The sequence below is a fragment of the Polypterus senegalus genome, chromosome 11 (genome assembly GCF_016835505.1).
Source record: "Polypterus senegalus isolate Bchr_013 chromosome 11, ASM1683550v1, whole genome shotgun sequence".
NCBI classification, from domain to species: Eukaryota; Metazoa; Chordata; class Cladistia; order Polypteriformes; family Polypteridae; genus Polypterus; species Polypterus senegalus.
Genome location: NC_053164.1, coordinates 119,774,245 through 119,789,475, shown reverse-complemented (window position 1 = coordinate 119,789,475; position 15,231 = coordinate 119,774,245). Strand labels below are relative to the sequence as shown.

Below are 15,231 nucleotides of genomic sequence, written 5' to 3'. Positions count from 1 at the left end.
GCCAGGGCTCTTCAAGCATCCGGGTGCCCCCTGGCGGTGACCACAGGCCCTTATAGGGCTGAGCTTCCAAGCTCTGTTCCCGTAGTCCCCATACCATCCAGGGTTGCTGCCCTCTTGTGGTCCGGAAGAGGCATAGTCCCTCTTCCAATAAAACAAAACAATCCCAAAAATGCAAGAGCATGTAATCTTTCAATTAGTAGTTATACATAAACATCTATTATTTGAACTATAAGCTTTTTACACGGTCCATGTCATCTTAACATTTTCCATTGCAATTTCTACTCTAACATCTTGCTGCTGAAACAATGTTTTATTATCTATTTTTTACTTAATTTTGATATAGTCTAAAATTAAAGGCTTGTGTAGGCAATTGCATAATTAGTGAACAAACTTTTTGTGTGTTACCATTCATTGCTGCATGGACTTTGGCCATGAAAAAGCAGCATTAACCAGAACTGTTCTTTAGAAGCAGAATAGCATGAGAAGAGTGCATTTGTGGAATCATGCAGCTGTTCTTTCTGGTTCAATTCCAGCAAACAAACAGCATTCAATCAAAGAACATCTATTTCACAATGCCTCTTCGTTAGAATCATTCAGTGCCTGCGGTGAAACATTCAGCCTAAAAAACAAAAATACCTTTAAAGAAGCCATCACAAATTCAACTGCTGGAATGCCACCTGCCTTGGCATTTAAAGTTCAATGACTTTCACTGGAATCTTGGTGATCGATCCCAGTGGAAAGCAATTTGCTTTCGATGAATATTTAAAGACTCCGTGGTCATCATATTGCTCTGTGGTGGCAATAGTAGTAACTGACAGGGATGTTGGGACAAGAGCAAAGTAATACTTTTAGAATTCCAGTAAATCTATATTAATTTGAGAAGCAAGATAGTTCTCTACAGACATTCAGTTTCAGGAAATAATCATTGCTTTCAAGAACAGAACATTTCAAATGTTCTTTGTTAATGTACAGGAAGCTTGCTTTATAATCACTATTTTGTTTCTTAGCTTTATTACTAAACGTTGCAGACGGTACACACATGATGTGTTATTGGCACCCTGACAGAAGTAGGAGCCATAATTCAAATGTTTGTGATTTTATTGCTGTGTTTAGAGGATGTTATTCTGATGGATATTATTAATCTACCAAATTAGACAGATGCAATCCCAGATGAGGCAGAAGCAAATGAGAGCTGGGACACAATTGTCTACAGTGCCAGCTATTTAAAGTACCCACCAGAGGTAAGTTCTGATGGTTTGTAATATTTTTAGAAATCCCAAGAGAGCAGTTAAGATAGCATGGAAAAAATAGGTTTGCTAATAGTGACAACAAAGGTGTAAATTTCTAAATAAATTAGGATAAGATTAATGAAAGCCTCTGGAATATACAGTAACAGTTTAAAAGGTCCTGAAGGTGGTAGGTGAAGCTAAAAACTAATGGAAAACAATTTTTGCGTAAATATTATATATAATATAATGTACATTCATAACTGAACCAGACACTAAATAAGTTTATTTTTAATACTGTATAATGCATTTTATATTGAACAAGGCTAGGAAAAGTGTAAATTATCTATCGTTCAAATAAAAATAAAATGGCAAATCATTCATTAACTCCAAAGATCAGTATACATCCTTAGTTGTAAAAACTGGGTAATATGAATAGTAAAATGAATTAATAGAAATACCAAATTAAACAAAACAGGAGTTTTAACTATATACAAAAATTAATGGGGTATTTTGATATTACGTATAAATGTTAATTGGTGATGGTACCAAGGGTGTTAAAATTAGAAGAGTACATTTTTCTTTTATACTGGGAGTGGAAATCAGCTACAGAACCAATATATACTAATATTGAAATAATGTTTAATAATTAAAATTAGCTGAGATGCAAAAAAAAAGTTATTCCCGTTTTCAATACCAGGAGAAAACAAATTTAAAGCACTCCTCCATAAGGACATTAACCAGGGAGCCTTTTGTCTTTCATAAAGTTTCTTTGTCTTCCTAGCAGAAAACATACTTATTTTGGTTCTAAACAGATTATTAAAACAAGTAACTCTTTATAAGTAAACAATGACACATTTTTTAATTCATATAATACCAATACTGTGTATATTAATAATTAATATAGAGACCCTCCAAACAGCAGTAATATCTTACTGAATTCTATAAACATGTTTTCAGTTTAACCATTGGGCTGTGTTAAAGACAGCATTCTGTTATTAAATAGTCATGTCCAGAGTTGGAAGGCCCATTGTAATAGTTTGGATTGAAATTACAAAAATATACAGTCATCTAAGCAACCAACTTTAATTAATATCATTCCTAGTCATTATCAAAAATGACACTTGAACCATTTACTGTACCTTACTTGTCATTTTTGAGTAACAAGCACAATTGTTATGTTGACCACAGTAAGAACCAGAGGAAAACGTGTTGACTGACTTGGTGTGCAGTTTTATATTTTCATTTCTTTACAATGATTAAACATGCATTAAAATAACCTCCTGGTATTCTAGACAAAATTTCTACTGTGCCTGTTCGATTAATATGTAATCTAAAAAAGATTGTTTTGATCACTCAAGCCCAACCAGAAATAGTCAAAAGACGAACTTGAGGTTGACTAACTTGATACTTTATCTACCTTCATGGCTTGCAAAGGCCAATACGCACATTATGCCATTATTTCCAGCCACAAGTAGAAAACTGATTGGTGGAAAGTTAGGGAACATAGGTAGTGCATGATCAGTATTGGCTCAAAAGCACAAGACATGCACATGGGAAAGGAAATGTCTCCTAAACTATTATGCTCCATTGATCCAAGGAAGGGGGTTAAAGTTAGGAAGAATAAGATCAACATAAAAATACGGTTCACCTGCAACTCAGAGTTTCTGCCTCCTCATCCATCATGTGCACATAATGCTGGGCTTTACGTTCCTTTGGGAACAGAGCCTGTATATTTGTCTCTTCTTTTGTTGGGGAAGCTTTTGTGGAAGTAGAGCTTTCTGTACAACCTCCACCAAACTGTTAGTGGCTGACTCTTTGAATATAGGAGACACCAGAGCTCTCTCTGACTGTTTCAGGAAGAGTCTACTTATGTAAGGCTTGTCCTGGTTCCAGGCTGGGTTGATTTGTGTTTCCACCACAAAGGTATTGTAGGCAGAGATGTGTAGGATGTTATAGAACACCATCATCACGTAAGGGGGTCGTCCTAATAAAATTATCAACTAATATGCTTCCTTGTCTCTCAATGGGGGATATGATCGTAACAAATTCTCTTTCTTAGAGAGAACACAGAATCTGCCATGACTCTCTTGATTGTCTTCTCCTCTTGACTTCACACCCTTGTATCACTGACAGTCTTGTTTTCTTCTAATCGTCTGTTTTCACCCATTCTCACCTAATGTCTTGTCCATACAAATCCTATAGTCAACCTGATCTAACATGAAATAGTTTAAAGTTAAATAAAAAAAAACAATAAAAGACGTACAATTAAAATAAACATTTTACATTCACTTTCATTCGTTCAAGCGCCTGCTCTGTGCAAAGTCATCAATCCTTAATGTAATGAAAATGAAAAAAGCCATATTTATGACAAACTAAAGAGTATATCATAGGTCATAAATGAGCTCACTAAATGCTGACTATTTATTCTGTTTGCAACAGTTCAACTCTGTTTTTTTGGGTGTTATGTTACATTACATGACTTCTAGGTTTGGATAGGTCTGAATTGTTGGCAGCAGTTGCTGACTTTGTCATCAGATCATGTCTTTTTAAATGACTGAAAATCGCTCAGCATTTCACATTAATCAACAGAGTGCCGATCTTTCAGAGCAGTCATACTTGCCTATTTTTGTGACAGTCAATAATATGCTGTTGGACGGAGCCGATGCTGTATAAAGAGTTAACTGGTATGGTGTGTTTAGACTCAGACTCATCAGAAATCAGACATGCAAGCTTCAATTCTGTTAGTGAGGTCCAAAACATGACATATTCCTCATCACTGAAAGAGCATTTCCGGATAAACATTTATTAGTTGTTAGTTTTCATGCACACACAGCCCGCACCTATGAATAAAGACAAAATCAAAACTGTTGATTTTATTGGAGCGAGTCACAAACTACTTGTAGTAAGTTGTTGGATTAGTCACATTACATGACAGGCTTCACAGGAGCATGCTGAGCTCTGCCTCCAAAGGCTACGACTGAAAATTGCAAAGAAAGTAATGTAATGTGTCATATCCTATACCTTACTCCTTTTACTGGTTAGATATGTCAGAGTCTAGAAACTCAGACTACGATAAAGTCACATTTGAAATGGATGGATGAACATAAATATGGCAACAGTTACATTAATGGACAAATGACAGGTAATATAGTGTGTGTCTTCAATACTTCTGACTGGCTTTCCATTGAGCTACAGTACTTGCTGTGGTACTGTTGTTAGTTTTCTCTTTACTTTTCTTATTCTTTAGCACATTTATAACTACAGATCAACCTTGTATAAAGTACTGTAATTTTATTAAAATATTAAAGTTCATGAAGAAATGACCCTTAAAAGTCAATTAAAAGCATTTAACTTAAGTATTTAAGTATTTAATAATAAAGAAAAATATTATGATCAATTACTGTATTGCATATTATACACGGTGGCACAGTTAAAAGTATTTAGTTAAAAGTGTTTCCCAACCATGCAAGATGTAGGCTTAACATGTAGTGTTGGTGTAGGTGTATAACCAGCAATGCAAACAACAACATCAAACATTAAAAAACCAAAAAGTAAAATAAATAAATAAAATAAAAATGGCGGTTAAAAAATAAAGACACTTCTTTTGATGAATGTTTATGTTCTTTGGAACTGTGGCAATAAGTATTTACTTGACGTAAGTAACTTTAGCCAATGACCACCCTTCACTGCAAATGCAAAATAAAAATTTTCTTGAATGACCCAGGAAGAGACTTTGTCAACGAATACTGTTCAATTTACATTTGCATGTATACTTTGAATGTCAAAGGAGGGCTCTCTCAGTATTTCTTGTAGGTTTATGACATGGGTTATGTTCAAAGTCAAACTAGAATTTTCAGCAATTTTCCCTAAAAAGAGTGTCTTGTTTAACGTATTCACCATTTCAATAATGTTAGTCTTTTATTGGTGTTAACTCAGAGAGTTAACAACATCTGTGAACTAATTTTAACTAAACATTGTATTATAAGTGAAAGTACAAAAGAAAAACCTGTAAATGCATCACATGGTTAATTAATTAGACGGGTCTGATATAATGTTTTTTCAATAAAGATGTAGTTTTATATAAAAAAAACAATCAAACTATGTTATTCACCAAAAAAATGGTCACATTCTCACATTTCTTTCAACTGCTGCATCAGTCACAATGTTGATCTGTGTTTCTAGATTAGCTCTTGTAAATAGCTTATTTCTGTGGACAATACTCCCTGCTTTGCAATGCCCTTCACAAGCCAATGTTTTTTGCTCACTTCTTACACCATTCAAGATCTTCTGATTCTTTAACCTATTTAATGACTAAGATCAACTTTAGCACCAAGATTATCAGTATTATGTGTCCCAACTCCACACACTACATTCAAGCAATCTCAAAGTTATCTTTCTGCAGAATTGTCTCCTTTAAGGTTGCCATGTTCAGCTAGAGCCCTTGCAATAACTCATCTCAAAGAAAGATAGCTACCGGTTGTTTGTTGTAGAAAACCAAGAACCCATAAATTGTCATATATTTTACAATACTTTCTGACATATTTGGACATACTATATGTCACCATAATTCAGAGCAAAGAACAGCAAAATCCAAAGTTATATTGGGAAAATATGGTTTGGTTTCCTCTTCTTAATGTGGTCAAAATGTAGCTTTCCATTGCCAAACCAAAAAAAAACATCCTACAAATGAAAACATCCTGAAAGCAATCAATTTTTTTTTAATCCATCAGCACTAAATACTTGCCATGCAGTGCTGCATTGTATCTTCTGTATATTAGTTACCTGGACAGACAAATGGTGATGTTATTTTATTTGTTCCTGCACCACTCTTCAATCCTCTGTACTATCAAGTCATTTTGGTTTCCTCAGAGCTCACAACAGCTGGTATTGGTTTGCCAAGCTAAGACTTCAATTTTCTTAATAAATGTTCAAACACTCCTAGAGCCAAATCATCTAGCATGACAGTTTACTCAGCTTTACATTTTGTGTCTTACAAACAGTTAGGTGCCTTTCACAGATCCCTAAAGTTGTTTGAAAGCTACGAAATAAATTTGGCATTCAGAAATACAATTATTCACTTCATTTAAGAACTAGTTACACAATTTCTACATACCAGATGTCTATTTCAGCAATTCTTTTTAATTAATCCCAGCATGTTCATATTATTAATATGTATAAATAGACTGGTTAAAAACAATCTTTGTGGTTTTTAGAAACACACTATCAGCCATCATGTTCCATAAACATGATATTATTGAATACTCAGTGATTTAGAAATGTATTTATTAATGTGATGTCTTGCCTACTGACCATGGTACTGACTTTTCATGCCTCTGATAAACTTTACCAGTTTGTAAATATTTTGAACTTCTGACTTTTACAGATTTTTTTAAATTTAAATGTGTGACTTTAAAATCGTTACGTTCTCAGCCACTGATTATTATTCTTATTTTCCACCTATAGCTAATACAATATTTTTTTAAAGTTAGAACATTTTTCTCAGTTTTCCTTGACTTACTTTCGCAAATCTTATTAAGTGAATTTAAAATTCATTTTGATGCCCTTGGTTATTCACTTGCCTCTGAGTTTGTGAAGGGCACTAAACGTCTCCAATTAATTCCACATGTGAATAGTTCCACACATAAGCAAGAACCCTGCCATAACTAGTGACATTTTTGTTAGTAATGACTTAGAAAATATTATGGTGCTGTTAGATAATTTATTTTCTTCACCTGCTTCCAGCAGGCAAAGTGCTGTCACTTTCTGAGATGTGAAAACTGTTTATGCTGATCTTTTTATATTTTCTTATCCACTGTCTTTTCTATCTACTATTATGCACTATCATTAGAAGATTATGTACAACTTCATTTGCATATTTTATTGAACAGCCTTAACAATATGAGGACACATATTATATCCTTCTGTCATTCTTCTCTAAGTTTCACTGCACAAATAAGCTGTAGGTTAGAGTGCCGATGAAGGCAGTCAGAATTAACTGTGCATCAACAGACTTTTAAACTGTATCAACAATTCTTCTGTGCAGCACTTAGAGTAAATTGGCTAGATCCATGCTCATAAATACTGATAATAAAAATTCTAAGCTTCTGTTTTCAACAATTAACTACATGATGAAGGCCAATCAATCAAGTACTTGAGAAGATTGTTTCATTTCCACTTAGACTATTATAGAGTACAAAGTATTCCAGTCTGGCTTCTTAACATTCCACAGTACCAAGACTACATTAGTCAGGATTATCAATGACCTCCATATGGCAGCAAATTTCGAGTCTTCATGTCGCCTCATTTTAATAGATCTGAATACTGCTTTTGAAAGTGTTGATTATAACATTTTACTATAATGCCTGAAAGTCATCGGAGTTTCTGGTATTGTTTTTTGAGTGTTGCCTCACTGGACGGACAGAATATGTTGCCTTAGGAAACCATAAATCAAACTTCAGCCTTGTGTCCTTCGAGTTCCTCAGGGGTCAAAATTTTGGCCAGTCATCTTTTGATCTATTTGTTACCCGTGGGCTAAATCTTACAATGGCATAATATGTCCTTTCATTACTACACTGATGACACAAAGATTTATCTTCAGACTTCTTTCAATGCTCATATCACATCGTCTTCAGATATTCAATCCTTGGAAGATATCCAGAGCTGGTTGAGTGACAGTTATTTGCAGTTGAACAGTGGCTAATATGAATTCAATTTTGTGGGTACTCCTTGCCAGATTTAAAAAAAAAAACACACAAGCTATCTACTGTATGTTACTATTAATGGTCACTTGATTACTTTATCTTGTCTGGTTACAAACCAGACTGACAATTTTGTTTCAAATTTCATTCACCTTGGTTCCCACTGCTAAACTTCTTATTTTCTCAAAAAGTAAAACTTGAACAGTCAGAGAAATTGATTCATGTCTTCATATCATCTCAACTCGATTATGGTATCTATTTTTTGGCTGGTGCCTCACTAAAGACTTTTGAAGATACAGTTGATCCAAAATAGTGCTCCACATGTCATTACAAAAATATATAGTTTTACTCATATTACTCCAATGCTATCATCTTTACACTGACTGCAAATAATAATATAAGTAAAATGTATTATTTTATATTTTTCCTAGATCAAAAAGTGTATTTATTACAGAAACACACATGAGTGAGATTATTAAAGGAGAAAAAACATCAAATAAACTTTACCTGCTCCAGTAGGTCTGAATAAGGCCAGAGTTTAGTCCCTAACTATAAGATGGGGTGGCTGTCCAAAATACAATATCAAATGGACCAAAACTCTACTAGTCATCTGCTAACGTTTCTTCTTCTTTTTTCCTTGCTTCACTACCTGTCAACCAGGGTTTTACCCTATCATATCTCCCAAGCTTAGTGGGTCTGAGGCAGACAGCAGTCTTTGAAGCCCATCCTGAAGTTACTTCCAGGATAATGCCTGGAATCGCTTTTTGGTTTAGGAACACCCACCCATAAAAATCTAGTAACCCTGTGTCTTAACTTCTTTTTTAAAGGCTGCTTTCATGTGTTCTGTTTTGTGTAATGTGAAACAGAATTCCATGTGTTCTATACATAAATCTATCGGAAGCCACCTGACACTGTAGGTGGTTTTCTTAGCCTCTCCCCAGTTCCAGATTATCTCTTTTCATTTTGGTCCCTTTTAGATAAATTATGTATGTTTCATCAATTAATCAGGTAAGGTATATTTCAACCAAGTTACGTCTTATTTCTCAAGTTAGCTTTTAAACTACATTTACTTATTCTGTCAGACTTGTTCCCAGTTGAGTTTTTACCCAATGTTCTTTCTGTCCTTAGCAACCCCTTGCCAGCTGGGCAGCTTGTTGAATATTTTTGTCATTTCCATGATACAATTACTGTTTGTTATGCAGTATCATTATATATAAAAAAAAAAGCTTACTCAGATATAAAACAGGAACATATTTAATTTCTCTAGTTTCAGCACCCTACCCAATTATTGAAGTAATTAGAGACTTGGTCACCTGAAAATGACAATTTCCTTCAATTGAAAACTGTTATGTTTTCTAATACTGTTTAGCCCTTTTGCATACTCTTCCAAACAAAACTTAACATGTACAAATAAATTCAAAATAACAAGTTAGATTAAGTTAATTTAATTAAACTCTTTAAACATTCAGCCTGGCAGTACTAGCACTGCAAGAATTCCATAATGCTGCTTATTCACTAGTACCTTAAAAACACCAAAAACGAGGAGTCAGGCCGGAATGGGAATAAGGCCAGTGGCCTACTTTCAGGTATTTGTCCAAACAAAAACTAAAGCTGTAAAAGAGGCATTGCTTGTAACTTAGTCCATTAAATATAAATAATGAAAACCTGCATACTTTTCAAAACGTATGGTAGTAACATGTACAGTAGATACAGAAGAAATTACAGATAGATTGATACAGTGTCCTCCATAATGTTTGAGACAAAGACATATTTTCCCTTGATTTACTCCCTCTTCTCCAAAGTTTAAAATTACAAATCAAACAATTCACACATGTTTAAAGTGCACATTGCAGACTTTAATTTAACGGCATTTGTATACATTTCAGACAAACCATGTAGAAATGACAGCACCTTTTCTATATGGTCTGTCCATTTCACAGCACCATAATGTTTGGTATATAGCAATGGCAAGTAAATTAAACTAGTTATATTTAGTACTTTGCTGCATATACATTGCATGCAATGAACGCTTGAAATCTGTGATTCATAGACATCCCTAGGTACTAAGAATCTTCTTTTGTGATGCTCTGCCAAGTTTCTAATGCAGCCATTTTCAGCTCCTGCTTGTTAGTTTTCTCATTAACATATCAACATATTGAAAACATACTCAGTTTTTTAGCTTTGTAAAACTCCCATGATGCCTTAGCAGTATGATTGGGATCATTATCCTGTTGTTGGATGAAGCACCATTCAATGAGTTTGTAGGCATTTATTGGAACTTACATGCCCATGTACATTTCTGAAAAGAGTAATCTGGTGGTCCTGTTTTTGTGGCTAACTAGTCAATTGCATCTTGCAGTGTAGCCTCTGTATTTCTGTTCATGAGGTCTTCTGCGGATAGTCATCGTTGACACATACTGCACACATCTGCTTTCTGAAGACTGTTTCTGATCTTTCAGACAAATGTTTAGGGTAAGGATTCTTCTGTCATCAGCATTTAAGGTCTTTCTTGGCCTACTGATACCTTTGTGATTACTGAGCTCACCAGTAGGTTCTTTCATCTTAAAAATATTCCAAACAGTTGATTTAATTAGTCCTAATGTTTTACCAATGTCTCGAATGGTTTTATTCTTGATTTTCAACCTCATGATGGCTTTTTTGACTTCCTTTGACACAGCTCTTGACCTCATGTTGAACAAACACCTGTGACGCTAACTGTTCCAAACATTATGGTGCCCTCAATTGGGGGCATGTGGAAAAAATGTCATCTCTGCATGATGTGTCCAAAATGTATGCAAATATCCTTGTATTAAAGTCTACAATGTGCACTTTAATTACATCTGAATTGTTTGAACTGTGGCGCAGACACAAGAAAGAGTGTGTCTTTGTATCAAATATTATGGAGGGCACGATAGATAGATAGATAGATAGATAGATAGATAGATAGATAGATAGATAGATAGATAGATAGATAGATAGATAGATAGATAGATAGATAGATAGATAGATAGAGAAGTAAATATTATAACAACAAAATAATCACTAATTGCAGTGCTAATCATTTTTTACTTTATTTTAAGATGTTGCTTGGCATTTTTGACACCACTTGAATCTGCACAGTATAGTGATTCTGTCAACTTCTTTAAATAAAGGTGTCTGTGAAGAATTATGGATTACTGTTTCTACTAAGCGCTTGTACTTTGCAGTCCATTTCAACTGTTACTCATTTTTTAATGTAAAATGAAACATGAGCAAATTCAAACAATTAAAACAAAACCTTGGACTTGTCATTGACATGATGACATAGGGTGTAAACCAGTCTGTGACAATGACATTAGCACAGCTTCTTTGTGGTTTTCTCAGGCCAACACTGGCTTTACAAACAGAGCAAGGACTGTTAAGCAAAGAGATTTCACTGAAATTCTACTGTTGGAAATTTTCTAGAAACACAATGAAAATTAAAAAGAAAACAGGTTTAACCAGGTCCTGCCTCATTACCGATTGATAGTCAAAATGTTACACTTGTGTTTGGACTGAAGCACAGAGAAGCTAGAAAAAGGCAGCATCTATACTGACCTATTGTGATCTATTTGTTTCTAACAAAATCAAAAATGTTAATATCAATAAAGGCACAGAGTTGTGGTATAAACCATTATCCACCTATTTTATGTGAACATTTCGAATATCAAAAAACAAGAATAGTTTTTTTTAAATTACTTTCAGTTTATTCAGGACTAAAATAGCTCTAGTGCATGTATATATTTGTGTAGGCAGTAGCGATTGGCAGCTTGTTCATTTAGGGTCTTGCTACCTAAAGTACAGCATGCAATATGCAAGCATATGGTTGGGTTGGCATGTGTGAACATGGTGCATAGCTTTTAGGTGAATAAATTAAAAATACTTATACTGATATTATTATAACAATTAAGCTTTTTTATATTTTATAGGCTTCACATATCTGTGAAATTTAAAAAAAATGGGGTGTGAGGTTTTTTAAAAAACGGTTGAGGTATTTGTAAAAGCCATCAGGAGGTTTTGATTTTTTACATGTTGAATAAGGCAATGATTCATTAAAATGAAAATATGGTGTGGCAGTAGGGGGCACTAGTGCTCCCTTGAACCCTCAGGTACGACTCCAGACACTGGGTAAAAGTCCAATACTTTTTATTTTGTTCTTCAGTGCACCAAGCACCCTCCACACTACTCATACACCAACACAATAATAACTATAATCAACAATCCACTACTAATCACTAAATACACACAATAATCTCTCCTCCTCGCCCAGACACTTTGCTCCTCCACCTCCCAGCACAGCTCATTGTCTGGAGCGAGGCACCGCCCTTTTATAGCCCCTGACCCGGAGGTGTTTCTGTCCAGTTCACAGTTCCTTATTCCTTCCGGATCAGGGCAATTAGTCCTTTACTTCAACCCGGGAGCACGACATTTCTTCCTGTCACGTGACCGTGACGTACTCCCGGGTCACACGGCATCACAGAGCCCATAAGTCCCCCCACAGTGACTCCTGGTGGTCCCCAAGGTATCCAGCAGGGCTGTGTATAAACACTACAAAGTCCATAAGACCCTGTTGGACCTCGGGGCACGATCCTGCTGTCGGGAGAGCTCCTCCTGGCAGCCTGGGGGTGAGGACCGGCATGGGAAGCCGGCAGTCCTCCACAATGGGTTGATTGCTTTTTTACAGCAGCTTGCTTAAATATACAAAACATTATCCTTTCACTGTTTTTTTAATTCTATTTTTGATTATTTCTTTCTTAAAATATAAATGCTAACAGTTGTTTGTACAAACAACCAAAGAGATTTTCATTAAACAAAGACGCGATAAAGCTGTCTTCAGTGTTTCTTTGACAATGGTACATGGTGCAACTTTACTGCCTTCAGTCTGGTAAAAAGTAGTCAATTTATACTTACAATAACACATTCATATTATGCTATATTCTGTCATCCACTATATTTGCCAAAATGCATACAATTTTAGTTTTTATTTATTTCTTTGCTTACTGACATTTACAACTGATATTCTGGCTTGTTTATTTGTTATTTATTTCCATGCTTCTTGACATTTAAAAAAATATATGATTTGTTTACTTATTTCATTCTTACTGTAGAGACTGGCCTTTAAAACAAATACTGTATTTGAGCAAATGTATTTTTTCCAAATCATCCACCCATTTCTGAGCCTACTTTTTTCACTACTGTGCCAAAGGGAGGTAGAGTCTTTGTAGCATTATTGTACATAAGGCATTAACCAACCCTGGATGAGATATTGAGGTACACTTCTGCACGCAACCACACTGAGTCAATGAGACTAACAGGCATTACGTTTAGAATGTGGAAGGAAGCAGAACGCTGAGGGTAACCCAAACAAAATCAGAAAGATTATGCTAAATGCCCTCCAATAGTTACTAGCTATAAAATTATCACTATAATAACTAAACCGATGTATTATGCCAAAAACTAAACAAAAGATTCCATCTATCCATATTTTAGTCTGTTTATCCAGTTTAGTGATGTGGACTAATTTGCGGTTGCATAGTAACTCACACTTCTTTGAGATATGGAAGGAAAAGCACCTAATAGCTACAATATGCTTGGATATCTTAAAAGTAATGTTTACAACATTCAAATTTTATTTAAATTCTTATCTTATAAGGAAAATGATTAAATTTTGAAAAATCTAAATCTGTAGAAAACAGGCTGATTGTTACCAAATTTTTAAGGGCTTGTAAAGGGTGGGTATTTAGCCAGGTCAATTAATTAACAGTATAGCTCTAATTCACTACAGCAGTGCAGATAACCTACACAGTAAATCTCAAGAAAGTGCATTCTGGCCTTTAACAATTTACTCCTGTTTAAGTCAAATGTTTAACTCAAATGTCAAAAGCAAAATTTAAACGAATTCTAGGAAACTTACGAAGGCAGGTATTTTCTGTGAAATCCCTTAAAAATTTTTCACATTCCTCCTCCCGATTGCCACTTCCTTTACACGAGCACCAGGGGGCAACTACAATGTTAGTGTGGCTGGAGTCGACATAGTTGGGCGTCATATCAAACCCTGTGTGGAAATAAAAAGGGTTGAGAAATTAAAGAGAAATATTATGATCTATTATTATTACTTACTGAAAATAGCAGTAATAGTCATAGCATATAGACATTATCTATCTATCTATCTATCTATCTACACAAAATCAAATTAAACTGATTTGCAAGTGTCTAACCATAAATGACTTGGCTTTATGATTGTGCTTTTAAGTATTAGGAAACAATATTAAATAAAAGGAAGTGTTTGTATATGACAAACATGAGAAAGTTTTTAGATTATTAGAACATTAGAACAGTCTTGACGAAAACAGGCCATTCAGCCCAACAAAGCTTGCTAGCCCTATCCACATAATTCTTCCAAAAAAACATAAAGTCGAGTTTTAAAAGTTCCTAAAGTCTTACTGTCTAATACACTACTTGGTAGCTTATTCCACGTGTCTATGGTTCTCTTTGTAAATAAAAACTTCCTAATGTAAAAATATAGTTTATTTTGTTGCAGTAGTTACTTCAGTTATAGCCATCCATCTATAATCTGAAACCATCCATCCATCCATCCATTATCCAACCCGCTATATCCTAACACAGGGTCACGGGGTCTGCTGGAGCCAATCCCAGCCACCACAGGGTGCAAAGCAGGAAACAAACCCCAGGCAGGGTGCCAGCCCACTGCAGGGCACACACACATACCAGGGACAATTTAGGATCGCCAGTAAACCTAACCTGCATGTCTTTGGACAGCGGGAGGAAACCAGAGCACCAGGAGGAAACCCACACAGACATGGGGAGAACATGCAAACTCCACACAGGGAGGACCCAGGAAACGAACCTGGATCTCTTAACTGCAAGGCAGCAGCGCCACCCACTGTGCCACCGTGCCACCCTATCTGAAACCATTCAATTCCAATTCAGTGACATGGAGCTTCTTATCCTGAGAGCACAGAGTGCAAGTTGGGAACTTGCTCTCCCTGTGCACCCTTAATGACTCGAGGTCAATTTAGAAGTGACAGACAGGAAAACCTGCAAATCGTTGGAATGTGGCAGGAAATAGTACAGCCACAGTGAGTAAAGAAATATGACTGCCATGGATAATATTTATTATTGGGTGGTAAAAAATATAATAAAGTTTTTTCTTTCAACTTCTAACCAGTTGATTTTCTATAAACTCTTTTGAAATGAAACCATGAAAATGGAATCAAGAAAAAAATCATTTTAAGCTTCTGTATGAAAACAGTCAAAAACCCTAT

At 35.2% G+C, this 15,231-nt stretch overlaps 1 protein-coding gene across 1 annotated transcript in view; it reads right to left on the bottom strand.

The window, feature by feature from the left end:
* The window catches only part of gfra2b (GDNF family receptor alpha 2b), a 464,618-nt gene that overhangs the window by 60,310 nt on the left and 389,077 nt on the right, over positions 1-15,231 (bottom strand). The window contains exon 6 of the mRNA XM_039769575.1: positions 13,860-14,000. Coding sequence (XP_039625509.1) covers positions 13,860-14,000 — 141 coding nt within the window. The remainder of the gene's footprint in view (positions 1-13,859; positions 14,001-15,231) is intronic.